This window comes from Periplaneta americana, chromosome 11, assembly GCF_040183065.1.
Source record: "Periplaneta americana isolate PAMFEO1 chromosome 11, P.americana_PAMFEO1_priV1, whole genome shotgun sequence".
NCBI lineage: Eukaryota > Metazoa > Arthropoda > Insecta > Blattodea > Blattidae > Periplaneta > Periplaneta americana.
In genome coordinates, this window is record NC_091127.1 from 160,038,960 (window position 1) to 160,063,674 (window position 24,715).

General features: G+C 33.8%; 1 protein-coding gene across 1 annotated transcript in view; it reads left to right on the plus strand.

Annotated features, from left to right (window-relative positions):
• The first annotated feature begins 715 nt into the window (after nucleotides 1-715).
• Nucleotides 716-24,715, plus strand: part of LOC138709510 (protein obstructor-E-like) — a 45,953-nt gene continuing 21,953 nt past the window's right edge. The window contains exon 1 of the mRNA XM_069840329.1: nucleotides 716-914. Within this exon, the coding sequence (XP_069696430.1) occupies nucleotides 842-914 (73 nt within the window). The 5' untranslated portion in view covers nucleotides 716-841. The remainder of the gene's footprint in view (nucleotides 915-24,715) is intronic.

Sequence of the window (24,715 nt, forward strand, 5' to 3'; positions counted from 1 at the left end):
TTAATTAAATAAATTAAATTAAATAAATAAATAAAATAAAATAAATAAATAAATAAAATAAATGAATAGAATAAATAAAATAAATAAAATAAAATAAATAAATAAATAAACAAATAAATAAATAAATAAATAAATAAATAAATAAATAAATAAATAAATAAATAAATAAATAAATAAATAAAATGGTTTTGTAATAAGATACGAGGAAAATATCCTTAAATACGTGGAAGGACAGCGATTTCAGATTGATTGAGGAGAAGTTTGGAAAAATCAGTGCGTATCTAGATTTTGTTATAGGAGCCAGATACTCCTCGAATTAGAAACTTTCTTTCTGAATATTCTACATATTAGTGTTACTTAGTACTTGATTACAGCACAGGATATAGGATTAAAGTGTCTGGCTTATTTTTAGAAGCTCCTTCTTAATTTCAAGAGAGTGGTGCTCAACCCACTGTCACCACTGACACTCAAATTTTTCTCGACTCTTGACCATGTGGTCGTTGCGGCCAAAGACCTCCGCTTAAAACATTCAAGGACATACATTCTCAGTTCTCACAGAGAAATCAAACCCGGTACCATTGAGTTTGCAGCAAATGTGCTGTTATTGCGCTACTAAATAATGAAACACTAATGAAGATCGACAGGAAACACAAAGTGATATGTTGTATTATTTTAGAACCGTTGGTACTTTGGATTAGTACCTCGAGGTGGTTTTGGACCTTGTGTCTGCCCTTGATTATTGACACTCATGAGAGCACGTCTACCGAATGGTAGCCGCCGTAGCTGGTTTCGCTCTCGCTGCAACAACCATGTGGTATAAGGGATCGTGACAAGGTCGCCAATGATCAGTGTGCCCCGCTTTCCCGCCATGAACGCACGTCTGTTGAAGCTCCTCGCTCTCTGTGCCGCCATAGGTAAGTAGCGCACTCTCCATTCACTCGCCGCCATCTTGACGTGGTGTGATTTCGTGAACAATTTTTCAGTTTTTGTGCTTAGTTATAAGTAACGTAAATCAAACAGTAGTTCAGATAATGTAGGCCTATATGTTCAAAAAAAGGGCAATAGTATGTATCCAAGTACAATGATATTTAAGAACATGAAATAAAAAAAAAATTATGAGGAGCCATATTGTTAACGCAAAACTCAGTAATAAAAAAAAGGATAAATACTGAAAGATTTGATCAAAAAAACTTCATAAATTATCAGCTGGATTGCGCAAAGCTTCAATCTTAAATCTGCTGTATGTTTACGTTTTTGACGTTTAAAATAAGTATAATCATTCTCAAAATACATAAGGGCTAAGCGCATAAACTGAAATTAAATGTTGTAAGACATTTTATTGGTATTTTACCACAAATTGATTTTTTAAATATATTTACTCATTTTTTCGTGTCACTTGTGTGTAAATGTACATTAATATGTGTAGCGTCAAAAGAACAAGATACAATTTGAACTCAAAGACGTTTGAAGTTACAGAATAATGATAAGATATGTAACATATACAAATTATATATACACATATTATGTAGCTCAGGTTAGCAAGGTATTGCATGAAAAAGGAAACGTTTCCTTGTTTTTGCAGGTTAAAATAAATGTTAAAAAAACTACTCATCAGATGTACGTGTATATGTGTAGAATTATAAGTTTTTACCCTACTCGTTTGTAACAATATACATTTAAATAATTAGAATTGAGATAAATTATTTATCGAATGTGATTTATTAGCAATGCTAGTGACATGATATGTATTCAAACATTGTATTTTTAGATAGTTATTTCAGAACTTACAGAGTAACAAAATAATAGGAAATGAAACAGCATCTTTCAATTAAATTGCGTTGATATAGATTGTTTCGTGTGTATGGGCTAACTAAAGAAAACTTAATATTTTTCTTGTTATTTTTCTAAGTACCGATATTGGAATTTATGAGTCATCTTTTTACGTCACATCGCTCATTCAAATAGCTACAAAAATAGTAAGCAATGAACTAACACTAAAGTAAAATGGTTTTTCTTAGCGGTTGCTTTTGTACTAACAGAGCTTGTAAAACTTTTGTAATTAGCAGTCTAACATACTGAAACAAATGTGTTATTTTTATACAAAGAGTGTAATTCTGATTTTAATTAATGTTAATAGTTTATTTCGTGCAACTCTGAATTTATCTCTCACTGAAATAGTTGCATAAAATGACAAACATTAAATTTTTCCAATAACGTGTTTGTGAGCGTGGGAAGAAACTTCAGAAAGGAAATTGCAAATGCCAGTGCATTGGCTCTGTGATGCAGCGGCTACCTAGTTTGGACCATGATCGACACTTTCACTTTTCTTCAAGCGCTAAGTTATTCAGCATCTGTATAAAAAGAAAACTACTAGTCACAACAAATTTTAGTGTAGTGGCACGAAAGATATAGCCTAACGATAAATTATGTATTACATGTGCAAAATATTTACGTGTATGTTATTTTTTATTTGTTTGTTAGTATGTAAATATAAATAATGTTAATTTATAGCAGAAATTAACCAATTTTAAAACTTCATTTCTATTCAAATACTTTAAGCCCAGGAAGTTTAATGTTTCATGTATGAGATATGTAAGGGCAATGCTGTCCCTTTATAACATAATTATAAAATCTTGATTTTTGTTATTTCCACTTTTATATATGAGTATTTTTACCGCAAACAAATGCCTTTTCCTCAATATGAAGGCCTAATTATTATCTACAGTAATGTCACAAGAGGTCTGAGATTTGACGATAAATCCACGAGTGAAGCGAGCGAATTTATTTGGGAAATCTCAGACCCCGAGTGACATTTATTAGGACTATTTCGTGAATAAAATAAAAATGTAAATAATATATCCCTAAAATTCGCTCATAAAATGTTAATAATTGTATATTTATGAATACTTAACCTATTCAGACATTGTGAAGTCGAAACAGATGAATAACGATTACTGCAATAAAGAAATTGAATGTTATTCAGTAATGCCAATTGAGAAAAGCGAAATACAGGTTTAACAATGTTAATTACATGTACTGCGCTTTTCTCTTGCTATAGTAATAGAAGTAGGCCTACGTTTTTATTATCTGCTAAAATCATAATTTAATTTAAACGTTTTATAGTATAATTACAAATAACCTGATTAATCCATTAATTAAATGAACAGTTGTTATGGAGGAGTGCCATTTTCTTTAGATACAATGGACATGGAACTAGAAGATGAAGATGTAGATGTGGAAGTAGGATTTCGCACTTTATTTAGCACAATGGATTCATTACTTACTTACAAATGGCTTTTAAGGAACCCGAAGGTTCATTGCCGCCCTCACATAAACCCGCCATCGGTCCCTATCCTGTGCAAGATTAATCCAGTCTCTATCATCATATCCCACCTCCCTCAAATCCATTTTAATATTATCCTCCCATCTACGTCTCGGCCTCCCCAAAGGTCTTTTTCCCTCCGGTCTCCCAACTAACACTCTATATGCATTTCTGGATTCGCCCATACGTGCTACATGCCCTGCCCATCTCAAAAGTCTGGATTTAATGTTCCTAATTATGTCAGGTGAAGAATACAATGCGTGCAGTTCTGCGTTGTGTAACTTTCTCCATTCTCCTGTAACTTCATCCCGCTTAGCCCCAAATATTTTCCTAAGCACCTTATTCTCAAACACCCTTAACCTATGTTCCTCTCTCAGAGTGAGAGTCCAAGTTTCACAACCATAAAGAACAACCGGTAATATAACTGTTTTATAAATTCTAACTTTCAGATTTTTTGACAGCTGACTGGATGATAAGAGCTTCTCAACCGAATAATAAAACGCATTTCCCATATTTATTCTGCGTTTAATTTCCCCCCGAGTGTCATTTATATTTGTTACTGTTGCTCCAAGATATTTGAATTTTTCCACCCCTTCGAAGAATAAATCTCGAATTTTTATATTTCCATCTCGTACAATATTCTGGTCACGAGACATAATCATATACTTTGTCTTTTCGAGATTTACTTCCAAACCGATCGCTTTACTTGCTTCAAGTAAAATTTCCGTGTTTTCCCTAATCGTTTGTGGATTTTCTCCTAACATATTCACGTCATCCGCATAGACAAGAAGCTGATGTAACCCGTTCAATTCCAAACCCTGCCTGTTATCCTGAACTTTCCTAATGGCATATTCTAAAGCGAAGTTAAAAAGTAAAGGTGATAGTGCATCTCCCTGCTTTAGCCCGCAGTGAATTGGAAAAGCATAAGATAGAAACTGACCTATACGGACTCTGCTGTATGTTTCACTGAGACACATTTTAATTAATCGAACTAGTTTCTTGGGGATATCAAATTCAATAAGAATATCATATAATACTTCCCTCTTAACCGAGTCATATGCCTTTTTGAAATCTATGAATAACTGATGTACTGTACCCTTATACTCCCATTTTTTCTCCATTATTTGTCGAATACAAAAAATCTGATCAATAGTCGATCTATTACGCCTAAAACCGCACTGATAATCCCCAATAATTTCATCTACGTACGGAGCTAATCTTCTCAAAAGAATATTGGACAAAATGGATTCATGCTCATCTATTTACGTGGGAACAATTGGCTAAACAAAAGAACGACTATGCGATAAATTGATTATGATAAATCGAGCTGCAGAAATAATCGCGATGTATGACTGTGATTCGTTAGAATTCAAAATTTCATTACACTTCATTGGCCGAAAATGGAATGACGTCATATAAACGAAATAGTTCCTTTAAAATCTATGCATAATATGTATACGCGTAGTATTAAACAATAGATATGTATAATGTGTCATAGTTTCTCTAGCTAAGTTAACATGTTTGTACGAATGATACTTAAGGTTACAGTTGAGGACCTTACTATGACAAGGTCAAGACATTCTAGGTAGACTTGTTCTTTAAGTTGCTAATTACAACTTCCGAGTACATGCGAGAACGGATCCTGGCTTCAAGTTCATTGTGCTGCACGTTGAGTACATTTCCGGATGCCTGTAGCGCACGGCATCGTTTCTAACCTTTAACATTTACTACAGCAGAATTGCTGTTTGGAAGTCTTAGGAATACGCTTGATAATATACAGTAGCGTGCAAATTAATCCGAACAACGTAATTACTTATGCAAAAACACTCAAACGGGATAAAAAAAAAGGATCTAAGACATACCTCAGTAATCTATGTGGCCTCTCTTGTTCCTAATAACAGCTCTGAGACGATTAGGCATGGATTCCACTAATTTCCCACAAATATTCGTCATTTCTTCATCGCGAAACCATACACCAATGAGGGCAGAAATCATCTTCTCCTTTGTAGAACAATCCATTTTTTGCATTCTTCTTTTGCAAATTGACCACAAGTTCTCAATGGGGTTGATGTCGGGTGAGTTGCCTGGCCAGGGGAGTACCTGAATATTCTTTTTGTTGAAGAATTCTGTAGTTTTTCGAGACGTATGGCATGGTGCCAGGTCTTGTTGGAACACACCTTTGCCATCCGGAAATGATTTTTGCAGCTGGGGTACGATTCTGGTTTCCAATAAGTGAATATATTTGTCAGAATTCATCATTCCCTTGATAGGTATTAATGCTCCAGGCCCTTCATGTGTAAAACAACCCCAAAACATTACTTTAGGGGGGTATTTGGGTGCTTGTTGGAGATGAGCTGCTGTTACTTTTTCGAATCCTTTCCGTACGTAAGAAACACGGTGGCCGTGGACCTCGAAATGAGACTCATCGGAAAAAAGTACATTCTTCCAGTCATTCACTGTCCAGTGTTGATGTAATTTTGCCCACATTAAGCGTTTTTTGCACATAACAGGGGTTAGCAGTTGCTTCTTAATAGGCTTACGAGCCCTTCGTCCAGCTTCCAAAAGCCTACGCCGCACTGTTGTGACGTGAATATTCGCCCCAGTGGTAGCCATTAACTCGCGGGTTAAGTCGACAGCAGTTAGTCTAGGATTTAATTTACTTTTCCTGACAATTAAACGATCATCTGCAGGTGAAGTCTTCCTTTTTCGGCCACAGTTTCCTTTTTTCTGGGGTGTGATGGATCCAGTCTCCCTGTATGTTTTATGATCGAATTAACAGTAGCCAAACCGATGTGACATTCTGCAGCAATTTGCCTCTGTGTCATAGAAGAATGCTCTGCTAATGTTATAATTTTTAGACCGTTTTCGTGGAGTTGTATCCATTTGTGAAGACGACAGAATGTACACAGGATTGCAGTATTAAGAATTCAACACAACTGAAATGCTTGTAAGTACAAAACGACAGGCAAAATGTCACATATTATAAAAAAAATAATAACGACAGACCTTCAACAATGGAATTACACGTACACGTCAATTAAAGCGGTATGAGCAGCTGTGAGGCCAACAATGACAGAAAATGTAAAAAATATGTCGTTTTCGGATTAATTTGTACGCTACTATATATATATATATATATATATATATATATATATATATATATATATATATAACTTATAGGTATATGAAATATGTGAAGATATAAATCAGTTTAGCTTCAGAATAAAACTGTTTGGGATAAATAGGCTTACTAGTAGAAAATTAGCACTCGAATGCATTAATGAATCTGAATATGGCATTAGGAAAAATTATCTTTCAAATTCATTATTATTGGTATCGACGTCGCTTCATGTTTAGGCAGTCCCGTGTTCGATTCTATAAAGTAGGCCTATTTCCTTAGACTTTAAGGGTGCTATTCATAGACATTTCGCTAGCCCGCGCTACGAGCGTGCTAAACTAGCCCCGGCTATCGACTGATTACTTGTACAGGATTCATATCATATCATATCGCTAACACTGGTTTATGAATACGAAAGACGTTAGTTCGCAGATCATCCACCGGAAGCCCGCGCTAAGAATGTCTATGAATACGGCCCTTAGTAGTTAACCACAGCTTCTTCAAAGTCATATCTAGTATTGCCGAGTCGTTGTCGTGCCTTATATCCAATATTCATGGTTCAAATCGAAAGAGGACTACTGATCATCAAGGGAGATAAAAATCTTTAACATGGATGGCTTAGAAAGGGTGATAAGACGAAGTTCCGCCTCGTAGATTTAAGATACATAAAATAACCATGAGCTACATATATATATATATATATATATATATATATATATAATTATCAGGGATGAATTTTAACGAACCGACCTCGTTAAAACTCATCCCTGATAATTTTATTATTGTTTAATTTTTAACCAATGGCGGGTACTTGACTGACGTCATTGACCCATATGAAGGCAGTTATGGAGATCAATTTACCGCGATGAGATGATTATAGAGATTTGTTGGGATGCCATAGGGGAACCGGAACTTCTCAGAGAAAACCCCTGTGTTACCTGGACCACGTGCTTTCCCAACACAAGCTGTAAATCTGGGGTACACCGGGGATCGAACCGGGGTCCACGGATTATAAGTCCAGTGTTCTAGCCGCGAGACTACCGTGGCGGACTATTATCGTTTATTCTCTTCGTCATTCTATCACTGAGGGTAATCAATTTGATGTATTAGATTCTTCTTCTCAGAAATAGAATTTCACGCTCCCAGATTAGGAATCTGTCTTGGTGGTCGGTATTAGTAAGCACCATAATTTATTCAGGCAAGTGCCAGAATGTATATAGATCTTATTGGTACAACTCTTGTACTACTTGCTAATTTATAATAATACTATTATTTTATTGAGTCTAATTTCTGAAGTTAAATAAATGAATAATATATAAATAAATAAAATAATAAATAAATAAGTAAATAAATAAATAAATAAATAAATAAATAAATAAATAAATAAATAAATAAATAAGTAAACAAATGCCGATGATAAGAAGCACATCAGGGAAAGTGAGTAGAATAAGGAGTTTATACCATAATGAACAGTAATGATGTTACAATTAGACAAATGGTAAGTCTGTATAGATATTAATTTCTTTAATTAAATATATACGTAATATTAATGAAAAAGGGGAACATTATTGGTACATAAAAAGTTTAAGAATGCTTCTTAGTCTTCATTACTATCTGAATTCAAAAATGAACATATTTGGATACATTTTCAAAGAATTCTCTAAGTTTACAACATGCATTATGATGATACAACAAATAAAAATTTGAATACAATAATTATATGGTGTAGAACTATGGCAGAATGTGAAATATTTTATATAATACATTTTTAGTTTATGTTAATAAATATTCACAATAATTCAGTCCCGTAAGTAATGACTTTCATACATACATTAGTACAACAGTGCATGCATAGAAAGCCGATACAACGACAATACAAGAAATAGGTAAGGTCAACCAGTTCTTTAAAGGAAAAGTTTAGAATACATTTATGTGAACACGTGATGCGAGAGAAGGAAAGTATGGTACTGGGAACTATGGCGTGCTAAGATGAATGTGCATAGAACACAAAGATTGAGGTTACAGCAACAACAAATTAGGAAAGGTGAGTGGTGCAGGAGAACCGAAAGTTGGCTTATTGTCGAGTTACAAGCACACATAATTATTAAAATATATAGAGTATAAAATAATTATAAAAGGTACAGTTATCCGGGTTCAGATATAAAAGACCGTCAAATAAGGCTCTCGTGGCGTCTTTACTCCGGGAAGAGAGAGAATTGTTCAGTATCACGTTGGGACACACTTTTTAACGCTGAATAGCATTTTTCTACTGGTCTGCGCTAGACCAAAATAAAATCACGCTGATGTGCAACATAGTTAAATGCCAATAACTCACTATCTATGAAAGATAGACAACACGTAGGCCTACGTAATGTAAATTAAAGAATGCATAAAGAGCTTTCTATCTATGTAATTTATTTGAGTCCATAATTAATATTTTACAAATATTGTTATACAGAGTGATTCACGAGGAAAGGTCAAACATTTAGGATACGATATCTTAGGCCATTTTGAGTGAAAACGTTCATATGAACATAGGTGCGTTTTCGAACGATGGCGGAGCTAGATGCATTTTTTTGGTAAAACGTCTCGCCCCAATGTGAATCAGACGTTACCATATGCTGCTGAAGTGAGACAAGGTCACCGATGACTGATCTAACATTGGAATCTGCATTGTGAGCGATGTAGATAAGAGAAGAGAAACAAACCTGGTGGTGGGGCATTACAAATGTCACAACAAATACGCTATCACTTATCAGTTCACAGCAGTTCAGTCAGCTACCTACAGTACAGTAGTTATACAGGTACAGTTATCGGAAGAGTTAAGTTGTGTTTTTCAAGATTCCTTATAAATTTTCGACTGCAGAATACGCCGATATTGTGAATGTTTATGGTTTGTGCGATGGAAGTTCCTTGCGTGCCGTCGCTGAATATGAACGACGCTTTCCGAACAGAAGGGTACCATATCGAAGAGTATTTACTGTCTATGGGGTTGGATGAAAGACTTGGTATAGCGAAGGAAGGTGAAAACGAGAGAGGTGCTAATCGACAGTATTTTGGATGCGGCATAAAGACAGCCACGTGCAACTCTCCCGAGCGATGAGCGCGATTCACGCCCGAGCGCAACAGTGCATTGAAGCAGAAGGAGGTACCTTTGAAAATGTGCGAAAACATCGACCCCGACTTCTAGAACATTAGGTATGTATGCATACGTGAATATAAACTTTAAATTTGTCCGTCATCTGTCTCTAAATGCGAGTTCGTACAATGGAATCTCAGAAGTTTTGTGAAATCAAAGAGCCATATCTCCGTAACCGTTCGAAAACGGACCTATATTCATATGAACTTTTTCACTCAGAATGACTTCAGAATTCACATCCTAAATTTTTGACATTTCCTCGTGAATCACCCTGTATAATAAGTGAAAACTTGCTACAAATTTCACTCACTCCACATCTTCAATCTCTCTCCATATTCAAAGTGCGAGAGTTGGATCTGTTGCGGTTAAATGTATAAGTGAACACAAGCTTTTCAAGCCTGTATTCAGATTTTACTAACGACGAATTTTCAGGGGAGGCAAGGGCGATCATGACTCTCCTAGTATTTTCCGAGAATATAATATGGCAGTAATAATTCCAGTTGAAGTAAGATTACAGACAAATTATAGGAAATGACAGACTTTTTCCTTTTGTATTAATTTTACTATTCAATACGAGTAAGATGTAAGTTACGTCAAACCGACCAAGTCCAGTTGATGATGCCCGCTCGCTAAAAATAATACAAAAGATAATTCTCACTAAAAAAAGAAACAGATAGCGCTGTAACCTGTACAGTCGATATCTCGCGACCTGCAATGTCTATGCAACAGCAGGACAGCGGAAACAACTATATGACTCTCCTCCCCGGTAACCATGACAACAGCAGTTCAACAAAATTGGTTAGCAGAATGTTTAAACCTACCCACGAGTGGAGGTGAATTTGGAGACACCAATGACAAGTTTGTTGCTAGTCGTGGCTGCTTTTTAGCTTTAGAATACTAGCCAATTCAAGAAATAATACTTCTGAATAGTTCATTCCCTATTTGCAATATTCTTTTATCCTTGAAACTAAAGAAAAAAAAAGTATTTTACAAACAATTTAAAGTTAGTGTAACTCTGAAAATATTGAGAATAGAATCCATGTTTACATGACATTTTTTGCTCAAGATGTCTTCGGAATAATATGATCCGTAAGTGGGGGTAACTCCTCGTGAATCACCCTGTATACGATTCCAAAATTACTCATACAAGGTCAGTTAATGAATAAAACAATACATGTGACAGAACAGGAAAGTGGCAATAAAAGAAGAAAGGAAAGTAAGAGTCCCTTTAATTAGGCGGCACAGACGGCAAGAAAGTAAAAGATGTTGCTTGCATTTCAGGCGTTGAAGAAGCTTATTGAAAATAAGAAACAGAGATGCCAAATTATATAGCAAAATAAGAAATTATAATCACTATAGACGCTGTGGAGACATTATTTAAAAGACAGAAAGCTTCTCTACTTTTTGTAGCTTGTCACGTGATTCTCTGTTATCGAGTCGATTCCACACAACAGGTTTCTTTTACCACGTGTCAAAAGGCTAGTGACTGAAGGTGGTATAAGAAGAGAAGCTCTTGTACTAAGATATAAACGTGATAGTAAAAGTGGACATAGTTGCGCCACACGGTCAGATAAAATGCAGCATAAAAAGGGTTCCTGTTTTGTGGGCATAGTTGCGCCCCGTTCCCATCAGGTAGAGAAAAAGGCATGGCATAGTTGCGCCCCGATGAAATAGGTAGAAAAAAAGACACTACGGAAACTCGAGCCTCGTAATCAACCAACCTTATTGATTTCTTATTCGATTTATATTCATTATCGATACCGTTAAAATTAATACCATGAAGTTGGCAGTATTTTATTAACTGTTTTTCTACTGTTTATGCAGTGATTATCGATAGCCTACCGTTAAAATGAACACCATGAAGTTGGCAGTACTTTATTAACTGTTTTTCTACTGTTTATGCAGTGATTATCAATAGCCTACCGTTAACATGAACACCATGAAGTTGACATTACTTTATTAACTGACATATTGAAATGAGTGAGCCGTTGGAATATGGGGCCTTAGCAGTCTTGACATTTTATTAGTGATTTTCACACCGTCTGTGGCGTATACTGAGGTTAATTTAAAATGAATATTAAGTTTAGTGAAAAGGGTGAAGAGTTAATAATTGATAATAGTTTTAAGTTTCAATTTTCGAAACCCTGTACCGTAGGGTTAAGATATCGATGTAGAAAAAAAATGCAGTTCATTTATTGTGTGTGATCAATAAAAAAGTGTTATTTTAAATAGCAAAATTGATCATACGCTAGGCCTACCTGATTTCAATGCAGCTATCACTGTAATATTTTTAAGTAATTTATTTATTTTATGACAATCACTTCCGTGTGTACTATGCTCATCGGGGCGCAACTATGCCATGTCCATCCTGCTACCTGATTTCTTCGGAGCGCAACTATGCCATGTCCCATCTGCTACCTGATTTCTTCGGGGCGCAACTATGCCATGTTCCATCTGCTACCTGATTTCTTCGGGGCGCAACTATGCCATGTCCCATCTGCTACCTGATTTCTTCGGGGCGCAATTATGCCATGTCCCATCTGCTACCTGATTTCTTCGGGGCGCAACTATGCCATGTTCCATCTGCTACCTGATTTCTTCGGGGCGCAACTATGCCATGTCCATCCTGCTACCTGATTTCTTCGGGGCGCAACTATGCCATGTCCATTCTGCTACCTGATTTCTTCGGGGCGCAATTATGCCATGTCCATTCTGCTACCTGATTTCTTCGGGGCGCAATTATGCCATGCCTAGGCCTCCCAATTGACCGCGGGGCGCAACTATGCCATACCGGTAAAAGTAAGCATTTTATTTCCTCAAAGACGTTTAAAAACAATTTGAAACTCTTTGCAAAATCTTTCAACACAGACAGAACATAATTTATGATATAAGAAATTGGTTTCCGAGTCACGTGGCCGGGGGTGCGAGGTTGTTATCCTCTCACAATACCAGGAAGTTAATTAGAGCTGTGTCTGGGCTGGGAATGTTCGCACAACGGCGGCACACCGTGCTGAACTTTCCACGTCATGAAGCATCAGAGAATCTTCCCATTGTGCCAGCTAACGGGAGTTTGGTGTCAGAGAGAAAGTTTTTGGCAGCTAAGAAATCTACACAAAGCATACTGTAAAATTAAAAAGATCTGGCGATTCTATCAGTTGGAAGATCACGAACGTTAGCACAAACCGAGCGTGACAAATTTCGTCGTCGATCGAGACGGACTTTAAGCGAGATTTTACAGTCGTTACGAAATTGAGTGATGTGCGAATGTATAAGAAGTAATTATTTAGTAGCTTAAAATGTAATATTTATTTTAAAACCAGATACTGGTTGCTTACTTATATATGAGACTATATATTATTAACAAAACATATTTCTGAGCTGCTAGATCCTAGGCAGGCAGGCGCAAAACTGCACATACTGGAGTATTATAATAAAAGAGGAACGAAAAAGAGAGAGAGAAAGAGAGAGAAGAAGGAGGAAAATAAAAGAAGAGGAGGAGGGAATGAAAGATGAAAGGAAAAGTAATAAACAGAATGGAAAGGAAAATGTGGAAGAAAGAGAGAAAGATAAATACTAAAGAAAAAGAAAAAAAGTAAAAAGTGAAAAGAGATAAAAATGAAAAGAAAAATGGGGAAGAAAGAGAGAAAGATAAATATTGAAGAAAAAGAAGAAAAGCAAAAAGTGAACAGAGATAAAAATGAAAAGAAAAATGGGGAAGAAAGAGAGAAAGATAAATATTGAAGAAAAAGAAGAAAAGTAAAAAGTGAAGAGATAAAAATGAAAAGAAAAAATGGAGAAGAAAGAGAGAAAGATAAATATTGAAGAAAAAGAAGAAAAGTAAAATGTGAAAAGAGATAAAAATGAAAAGAAAAATGGGGAAGAAAGAGAAAAAGATAAATATTGAAGAAAAAGAAGAAAAGTAAAAAGTGAAAAGAGATAAAAATGAAAAGAAAAATGGGGAAGAAAGAGAAAAAGATAAATATTGAAGAAAAAGAAGAAAAGTGAGACGTGAAAAGAGATAAAAATGAAAAGAAAAATGGGGAAGAAAGAGAGAAAGATAAATATTGAAGAAAAAGAAGAAAAGTAAAAAGTGAAAAGAGATAAAATGAAAAGAAAAATGAGGAAGAAAGAGAGAAAGATAACTGTTGAAGGAAAAGAAGAAGAAAAGTGAAAAGTGAAAAAAGATAAAAGAAGGAAAATGGAAAGAGAAAGATAAATATTGAAGAAAAAGAAGGAAAAAAGAAAAAAAGTGAAAAGAGATAAAAGACGAAAGAAAAATAGCTGCGTAAAACATGTCGAAGTTTCAATACTTTTCAATTATAATTCTGATTTTCGTGGCAGATTATTTTTCGTAATTATATTATCTATATTTCAGTGAAACAGGCAAGGTCAACCAGCCACCGTAAATACTGCTCCATGTGTTTATGAAACTTTACCCGATACTTTAATGTCAAGAATGGTGTAACCATAAGCCAGAAAGACATTGAAAAAGACAGGGTGGACTTACATGAACGTGAGAGAAAGAGCTTCACCGATCATCTCCGCAGTTTGTCTAGGATATAGGCCTATTAGAGTGAGACCATAATAGGCCAGTTGGCCTAATACCTGGAAGGCGAATGATGCTGTTGATATTTGAAATATATTTAGAATAAAACGGTAGATAATATATATGAGGGGTTCACAACCAGAGTGGACCAAGTCCATCTGGAATAGTTCTGAGATATTGAGTCTTAAACTTCCTGGCTCACGCTTAGCAACCTTCACCTTCCATAGGAAATGCTGCCCTCTGTGGAGTAACAAATGAGTTATGGACTTTGTTTGTTATGGCAATGAATAAATCTAAGTTTTCTTCATCCGAGATTGTATTAATCCACAAACTGATCACTGGTGGACTTGGTCCACTCTGGTTGTGAGCCCCTCATATATAATAATACAATATGTACAGAATGTCTGACTTAAGCCGTTCATTTTTGCTTAGGCAGCCCAAATAACAACAGAAACATGTGGGAGGTATTTAATGGTTTCGTAGGCGGAATCATGGGTGGGTATAACGTTCAGTGACATCATCACGTGTATGTTACGAATTTCAGTCTTCGTATGATAATTTTACGTTAAACACATGCTGTTAATCTGTTATATTATTTAGTTTCTTTCTCCTTATTAACGTTTATTCCACTCTTGGACAATGTTTTATCGAGTCATTTGCTTTTCTGATAGTTCCTGTAACATCGTTTTCTTATTATGAAAGTTATATCCAATCTTTCAAATTAATTGATTTGTTTCGTTTCATTTGAAATAAGCAACGCATCATTAAAAAACAGAGAGCGCAGAATTTTAACAAAATTAATTAATTCATTTCATTATGTCATGCCTATTGACACTACTATCAGAGCATCAAAACCTGGGTAGATCAAAAAGAAAGTTGGATTCAGACTGTGACAGACCATAATATGGTCTAAGACATACGAGATCGATAACAACCCGCAATTAAGTTGGACGATATCGACTTAGTTTTCTCGCTGGAACATCTTATATTTAATTCTTCTTTCGCTATCTTTCACTTTTGCTGTTACGAGCTTCAGATATTTAAAACGTGAATGGTTACCGACGGAAGAATTCGAGCTTTTATTGCTACTGTTGTGGGACATTCTGATTCATATGATGTTGCGATAGATTATTTCCATTTTAAAGTAGTATTAATTAGAATATTCTAGAATCACCGGGAATCGGAGTTCGAAATTAAAAAAGTACAAGAGGAAGGACCGACTATCGAACCCTCCTAGGCAGTCGAGACATTCACGAACGCACCACTATAGCTAAGAGCCATGAACTATCCTCGGAAAATCTGAGTACCGGTATTATAAATGTTTGTTTCTTCACTCACACATCGTATGAATTAATGAATCAATTATTAGTACATTGAACCTATGTCTATTTATTATTTTAGCTGTTCTCAATCGTTATTTAAACTAAAATACAAACGCTGCGAGTTAGAGAATTTCAACGACGAAAAGTAGTGTGTGTCGTGTTGTGCGTGATGACTAAAACTAAAACAATTTATGAATGTCTTGAGTCAGACATCCTGTGCAATGAAAGGCTCATTTATTGATTAATGTTTTCAGTTTCTTCTTAGAGTTAATAGAAACTAGGCAATAAATTAACATATGGAAATTAAACTTCATGCTTTTGTTCCTTATTTAGCTAGTAATACTTCACACGCCGTGCATTACATAAAAGAAAACAAAGTGAAGTAGAAAATATGGGGAGACTGTATCACCACAACAGTTGCTGAAAGACTTACGACAAAAATAACTACACAAAAAAGCTGTATCTGGATAACCTTCACGAAGAGACTAATTTATCAACGTCCTGCTTTGTACTTCAATTTGTATTGAATAACAGTTAAGGCCCATTCACAATGAAAGTTAAACATAGGCTAACATAAGCGTTAACTTAAGAATGTAAACGTTACGGTAAAATCACATCATTCATAATGGGGACACAAACATTACAGCAAAGATATTTGGTAACCATGGAAACATAACAACGACGCCATTTCCTCATATTCTGTCGTATACTTCAGCGCTCCACGATTGTGTACTGTTTGCAAATCACTTAAGCATAAGCATGGAAGTTTGGAGTTCGCAAAGTTTCATGTTAATATCTGTGTTTATGTGAATCATTGTGAATGATCCCATTTGATAAAATGGCCGGAAATTTCTGTGTTTATGTTACGGTTATGTTTAATTTTCATTGTGAATGGGCCTTTACACATTTCTCGCATTAGAAACGTGGCATTTACTTCCAAAGCACAATCAGCCTTTAAGAGACATGAAAGATGGAATAAGCTGTCTTTCAGAGGTCGGCAATGTGCCTGTGGGATTCAAGTGATCGCATTCTAAAGATTTTCACAGTAGATCCCACTTTAAATACAGAAAGCTTTACTGACAATTATAAGAATGCACAAAAACGTATATATTTGTATGTTTTTCGATTCTGCGTCTGAAGGAATCTGCTGGTTTGGAGTTTAAATCGTCAAACCAAGTTTATAAAGCATCTTCGTTATCAAATTTAATGAGTTCCCTTGAAGATTGTTGGATAGAGAACGGAAAAGATGGAAATCTAAGGGCGCAAGATCGGGAGAGTATGAGGGATGTGGAATCACCTCCCAACCAAGCTCCTGGATAGCTGCTTTCGTCATGTTAGCGAGTTCTGGTGTGCATTATCGTGTTGCAGCAGTACTTGATGCAATCTTCCCGGTCGCTTTTCTTCAATTACGGAATAAATATCAACAGGCGGGGTTACATTCCTGGGAAGCAATTCGATGTCACCTTCTTTATCTCACCGGATGCATAACATCATCTTCTGTACGGGATGTTGTGTGTTGAGTACAGAACAATTTTCTTGTAATATTTTTTTCCGATGGCAATGTCTCCGTACACGGCACAATAGTGTTTCGAGCCGCCTCCGCTGCCTTTCCTCCTATATTAATCTCAAACAGATGAATATGTCGGGAGTTTTTTATTTTTCCACATGACACTCCGTCTTCTTTTGTCCACAGATAGCATAAACTTTCAAGGCGTATTTACGAGCACAATGCTGCAAATAATAAATGATAAACGATAAACAATCTCCTAGCAACGCAGTCTCGTGATGACGAACAAAAGCGCTACGAACTTATGCATCAATATAATTAATATCGATTATGCTCTGCTAAAGGAGGTTACGTTTTTTGTGTAAATGGAGTTTTTGTTCCCCAGGCGAATACAAAATTTAAATTCTACAAGTGGGAGTGCAAAAAAAAAAAAAAAAAAACGAAATATTACCAGCATTTGATGTGTTTTATTTGTGTAGAAAATTATTTGCAATACGAGTCCGAAATTTTAACATAAGTAGGAACATTAAATCCAGACATTTGAGATGGGCAGAGCATGTAGTATGTATGGGTGAATCCAGAAATGCGTATTGAGTGTTAATTGGGAGACCTGAAGGAAAAAGATCTTTGGGGAGGCCGAGACGTAGATGAGAGGATAATAATAAATGGATTTGAGGGAGGTGGGATGTGATGGTAGAGACTGGATTAATTTTGCTCAGGATAGGGACCGATGTCGGGCTTATGTGAGGGCGGCAATGAACATCCAGGTTCTCTAAAAGCCATATGTAAGTAAGAGTCCGAAATTTAATTTTAATTTACTGCAAAACTCATTTTTAAGACCTATATACCTTTACCCAAACACCATCAGTATTTACACTAAAATATAAAATTATTTGTTTTAATTTTTTTCCACAGTAATATTAAATAACTTTATAATACATTATATGTAATAGAGATAGCCTAAATATATAACAGCGATTACCGGATTTAAATTAAAATATGCTTGTCTTTAAGAAAGCGCGTTTTTTGCTCTTCAATCTACTGAATTATCTTGAACGTTTTCTGCTTATATCTACGTGAAACAATCTTAGTTTGATCTGACTCCAAGTTCCTCACAGAACGGGATCTGGATATTACTCATGTCATTAAAACCTGTCGGAGGCGACGCCCCGGCCTTGCCTTGTGATGTCCAGTTGTTCGTCCTTGAGGCGAGCCGCCATCATACAATAAGGCTGACAAAGACTCACGATTATTATATCTTCACCTTCCGAATGTTCATGATAATGAAGTTGGAATAAAATTTTAACGGTCAAGATTTGTAATAAAACGCGTTGGAAGGGACTTCATTAGTAAAAGAAGAGAATTTTGAAGCAAAATTAGATATTCATTAGTAAAAGAAGAGAATTTTGAAGCAAAATTAGATCTTCATTAGTAAAAGAAGAGAATTTTGAAGCAAAATTAGATATTCATTAGTAAAAGAAGAGAATTTTGAAGCAAAATTAGATATTCAATAGTAAAAGAAGAGAATTTTGAAGCAAAATTAGATATTCATTAGTAAAAGAAGAGAATTTTGAAGCAAAATTAGATATTCATTAGTAAAAGAAGAGAATTTTGAAGCAAAATTAGATATTCAATAGTAAAAGAAGAGAATTTTGAAGCAAAATTAGATATTCATTAGTAAAAGCAGAGGGTTTTGAAGCAACATTAGATATTCATTAGTAAAAGAAGAGAATTTTGAAGCAAAATTAGATATTCATTAGTAAAAGAAGAGAATTTTGAAGCAAAATTAGATATTCATTAGTAAAAGCAGAGGGTTTTGAAGCAACATTAGATATTCATTAGTAAAAGAAGAGAATTTTGAAGCAAAATTAGATATTCATTAGTAAAAGAAGAGAATTTTGAAGCAAAATTAGATATTCATTAGTAAAAGAAGAGAATTTTGAAGCAAAATTAGATATTCATTAGTAAAAGAAGAGAATTTTGAAGAAAAATTAGATATTCATTAGTAAAAGCAGAGGGTTTTGAAGCAACATTAGATATTCATTAGTAAAAGAAGAGAATTTTGAAGCAAAATTAGATATTCATTAGTAAAAGCAGAGGGTTTTGAAGCAACATTAGATATTCATTAGTAAAAGAAGAGAATTTTGAAGCAAAATTAGATATTCATTAGTAAAAGAAGAGAATTTTGAAGCAAAATTAGATATTCATTAGTAAAAGAAGAGAATTTTGAAGCAAAATTAGATATTCATTAGTAAAAGAAGAGAATTTTGAAGCAAAATTAGATATTCATTAGTAAAAGCAGAGGGTTTTGAAGCAACATTAGATATTCATTAGTAAAAGAAGAGAATTTTGAAGCAAAATTAGATATTCATTAGTAAAAGCAGAGGGTTTTGAAGCAACATTAGATATTCATTAGTAAAAGAAGAGAATTTTGAAGCAAAATTAGATATTCATTAGTAAAAGCAGAGGGTTTTGAAGCAACATTAGATATTCATTAGTAAAAGAAGAGAATTTTGAAGCAAAATTAGATATTCATTAGTAAAAGAAGAGAATTTTGAAGCAAAATTAGATATTCATTAGTAAAAGAAGAGAATTTTGAAGCAAAATTAGATATTCATTAGTAAAAGAAGAGAATTTTGAAGCAAAATTAGATATTCATTAGTAAAAGAAGAGAATTTTGAAGCAAAATTAGATATTCATTAGTAAAAGCAGAGGGTTTTGAAGCAACATTAGATATTCATTAGTAAAAGAAGAGAATTTTGAAGCAAAATTAGATATTCATTAGTAAAAGCAGAGAATTTTGAAGCAAAATTAGATATTCATTAGTAAAAGAAGAGAATTTTGAAGCAAAATTAGATATTCATTAGTGAAAAAAAAGAAGAGAATTTTGAAGCAAAATTAGATATTCATTAGTAAAAGAAGAGAATTTTGAAGCAAAATTAGATATTCATTAGTAAAAGAAGAGAATTTTGAAGCAAAATTAGATATTCATTAGTAAAAGCAGAGGGTTTTGAAGCAACATTAGATATTCATTAGTAAAAGAAGAGAATTTTGAAGCAAAATTAGATATTCATTAGTAAAAGAAGAGAATTTTGAAGCAAAATTAGATATTCATTAGTAAAAGAAGAGAATTTTGAAGCAAAATTAGATATTCATTAGTAAAAGAAGAGAATTTTGAAGAAAAATTAGATATTCATTAGTAAAAGCAGAGGGTTTTGAAGCAACATTTATATTCATTAGTAAAAGAAGAGAATTTTGAAGCAAAATTAGATATTCATTAGTAAAAGCAGAGGGTTTTGAAGCAACATTAGATATTCATTAGTAAAAGAAGAGAATTTTGAAGCAAAATTAGATATTCATTAGTAAAAGAAGAGAATTTTGAAGCAAAATTAGATATTCATTAGTAAAAGAAGAGAATTTTGAAGCAAAATTAGATATTCATTAGTAAAAGAAGAGAATTTTGAAGCAAAATTAGATATTCATTAGTAAAAGCAGAGGGTTTTGAAGCAACATTAGATATTCATTAGTAAAAGAAGAGAATTTTGAAGCAAAATTAGATATTCATTAGTAAAAGCAGAGGGTTTTGAAGCAACATTAGATATTCATTAGTAAAAGAAGAGAATTTTGAAGCAAAATTAGATATTCATTAGTAAAAGCAGAGGGTTTTGAAGCAACATTAGATATTCATTAGTAAAAGAAGAGAATTTTGAAGCAAAATTAGATATTCATTAGTAAAAGAAGAGAATTTTGAAGCAAAATTAGATATTCATTAGTAAAAGAAGAGAATTTTGAAGCAAAATTAGATATTCATTAGTAAAAGCAGAAGGTTTTGAAGCAACATTAGATATTCATTAGTAAAAGAAGAGAATTTTGAAGCAAAATTAGATATTCATTATTAAAAGAAGAGAATTTTGAAGCAACATTAGATATTCATTAGTAAAAGAAGAGAATTTTGAAGCAAAATTAGATATTCATTAGTAAAAGCAGAGGGTTTTGAAGCAACATTAGATATTCATTAGTAAAAGAAGAGAATTTTGAAGCAAAATTAGATATTCATTAGTAAAAGAAGAGAATTTTGAAGCAAAATTAGATATTCATTAGTAAAAGAAGAGAATTTTGAAGCAAAATTAGATATTCATTAGTAAAAGAAGAGAATTTTGAAGCAAAATTAGATATTCATTAGTAAAAGCAGAGGGTTTTGAAGCAACATTAGATATTCATTAGTAAAAGCAGAGGGTTTTGAAGCAACATTAGATATTCATTACTGAAAGTAGAGGGTATTCAATTAACACTAGACATTCATCAGTAAAAGCAGAAGGTTATGAAGCAACATTAGATATTTATTACTGAAAACAGAGGGTATTCAATTAACACTAGACATTCATCAGTAAAAGCAGAAGGTTATGAAGCAACATTAGATATTTATTACTGAAAACAGAGGGTATTCAATTAACACTAGACATTCATCAGTAAAAGCAGAAGGTTTTGAAGCAACATTAGATATTTATTACTGAAAACAGAGGGTATTCAATTAACACTAGACATTCATCAGTAAAAGCAGAAGGTTATGAAGCAACATTAGATATTTATTACTGAAAACAGAGGGTATTCAATTAACACTAGACATTCATCAGTAAAAGCAGAAGGTTATGAAGCAACATTAGATATTTATTACTGAAAACAGAGGGTATTCAATTAACACTAGACATTCATCAGTAAAAGCAGAAGGTTTTGAAGCAACATTAGATATTTATTACTGAAAGTAGAGGGTATTCAATTAACACTAGACATTCATCAGTAAAAGCAGAAGGTTATGAAGCAACATTAGATATTCATTACTGAAAGTAGAGGGTATTCAATTAACACTAGACATTCATCAGTAAAAGCAGAAGGTTATGAAGCAACATTAGATATTTATTACTGAAAACAGAGGGTATTCAATCAACACTAGACATTCATCAGTAAAAGCAGAAGGTTATGAAGCAACATTAGATATTCATTACTGAAAGTAGAGGGTATTCAATTAACACTAGACATTCATCAGTAAAAGCAGAAGGTTATGAAGCAACATTAGATATTTATTACTGAAAACAGAGGGTATTCAATTAACACTAGACATTCATCAGTAAAAGCAGAAGGTTATGAAGCAACATTAGATATTTATTACTGAAAACAGAGGGTATTCAATCAACACTAGACATTCATCAGTAAAAGCAGAAGGTTATGAAGCAACATTAGATATTCATTACTGAAAGTAGAGGGTATTCAATTAACACTAGACATTCATCAGTAAAAGCAGAAGGTTATGAAGCAACATTAGATATTTATTACTGAAAACAGAGGGTATTCAATTAACACTAGACATTCATCAGTAAAAGCAGAAGGTTATGAAGCAACATTAGATATTTATTACTGAAAACAGAGGGTATTCAATTAACACTAGACATTCATCAGTAAAAGCAGAAGGTTTTGAAGCAACATTAGATATTTATTACTGAAAACAGAGGGTATTCAATTAACACTAGACATTCATCAGTAAAAGCAGAAGGTTATGAAGCAACATTAGATATTTATTACTGAAAACAGAGGGTATTCAATTAACACTAGACATTCATCAGTAAAAGCAGAAGGTTTTGAAGCAACATTAGATATTTATTACTGAAAGTAGAGGGTATTCAATTAACACTAGACATTCATCAGTAAAAGCAGAAGGTTATGAAGCAACATTAGATATTCATTACTGAAAGTAGAGGGTATTCAATTAACACTAGACATTCATCAGTAAAAGCAGAAGGTTATGAAGCAACATTAGATATTTATTACTGAAAACAGAGGGTATTCAATCAACACTAGACATTCATCAGTAAAAGCAGAAGGTTATGAAGCAACATTAGATATTCATTACTGAAAGTAGAGGGTATTCAATTAACACTAGACATTCATCAGTAAAAGCAGAAGGTTATGAAGCAACATTAGATATTTATTACTGAAAACAGAGGGTATTCAATCAACACTAGACATTCATTAGTAAAAGCAGAAGGTTTTGAAGCAACATTAGATATTCATTAGTAAAAGCAGAGGGCTTTAAAGCAACACTAGACATTCATTAGTAAAATCAATCTCTTAAGAAAATACAACAGAAGGAACACATCTAGTTTCTATTAAAGAGGAAGATAAATCTCTATTCCTTAACCGAGATAGAAACAGTGTACAATGGCTTTGTAGATGGATGGTATCTTTTGAGCCATAAAGGTGGACGTGTGTAAATATCGACCGTTAAATCTAAGAAGATCAAAACTACCCAACAAGAAATCATTGGGACAAAAGCCACTTGAGAAATTGTTTATGTGTAGGTAAACAGCTCTTATTAGGTTAAGGGATGGTGGAAGAAATGCTCGACCATGCTATCGTTATGAAGTACATTAGTCTTTTAGATAAACAGCGCGTGGAAAATGTATTAAAGGTAACTTGTCTAAAAGTGGCAATATTTAAGGCATTCTTAGCTACTGATTTATCGTAAACTTAATATCAATTAGTATTAATAATTAATGTAAATAAACATTCTACAAGTTTTGTCAGAATTTATTTTCTATCCGAAGAATATTTTATCATTTAATCATTGTTACTCCGAACTAACATTTCCTAAAGAATTAAATAAGTAAACAATTAGAGCAGACTTTGAAACATTAATTGCTTTGTGGCTTTTATACTAACGATTTCAAATAAAATAATTTGTGATCTATCATTTACATAGTACTTCCAGGATAATACGATTCAGGAATACTAAATATGAATAAAATCTAGTCAGTGGTTGAGTGAAAGGTAATGCAGACAGGCATACCAGCTGAATTGAAATTAAATATGCGGACCACATTTCAGTGTTCCGCTCACACCGCTTGTCGCTTTCCGCTTGTCACAGAATGCTGTCTTAGGTTATCTATGTCAAGGAGACTGTAAGAACCTCTCCTGTAGGAAGTAAGGTTCTGGTTGGAAAGTGATTGTTGCGCTGCCAGATGTGTTTACACTCTACACAACTTTATGGTACAAATTGTAAAAGTCATGGAAAGCGAATGCGTCCTACATATTATGTTGTAATATGAGACAAATTGTCTGTTATGAACTACTTAGTTTAGGAATACTACTCGTACTCTATCGATATGGACAAAAATCACGATCCTACTCGCAATAATCTATTTTTTTTATAATCCGTGGCGCTACAGCCCGTGAAGGGCCTAGACCGACCAGCCGGCTGCTGGCCTCACGCCCACATGCCGAAGCAGAGGTGGACGATCATCTAACCAGAATGGATGTATTGTGTGGTTAGCATGATGATCCCCTCCAGCCGTTATAGCTGGCATTCGCAACCGGATTTCGTTACCTATCGTAGCTCCCCAAGTGCATCACGATTTACTCGCAATAGTTACCGAAAAATACTGTTATTGTAGTTGTATTGCATTTCTGGTGGTGTGGAAGAAAAGGCCTGATGGCTTTAACTTCAACAGAGTAAATAAATAAATAAATAAATAAATAAATAAATAGACAAACAAACAGACAAGTAGATAAATAGATACATAAATAAATATCAATAAAAACTAAAAAAATGAATGAATAAATGAATAAATAAATAAATTAATTAATTAATGGATAAATGAATGGATAAATAAATGAATAAAAAACAAGTAAATAAATAAATAAATAAATAGACAAACAGACAAGTAGACAAATAGATAAATAGATAGATAAATAAATATAAATAAAAAA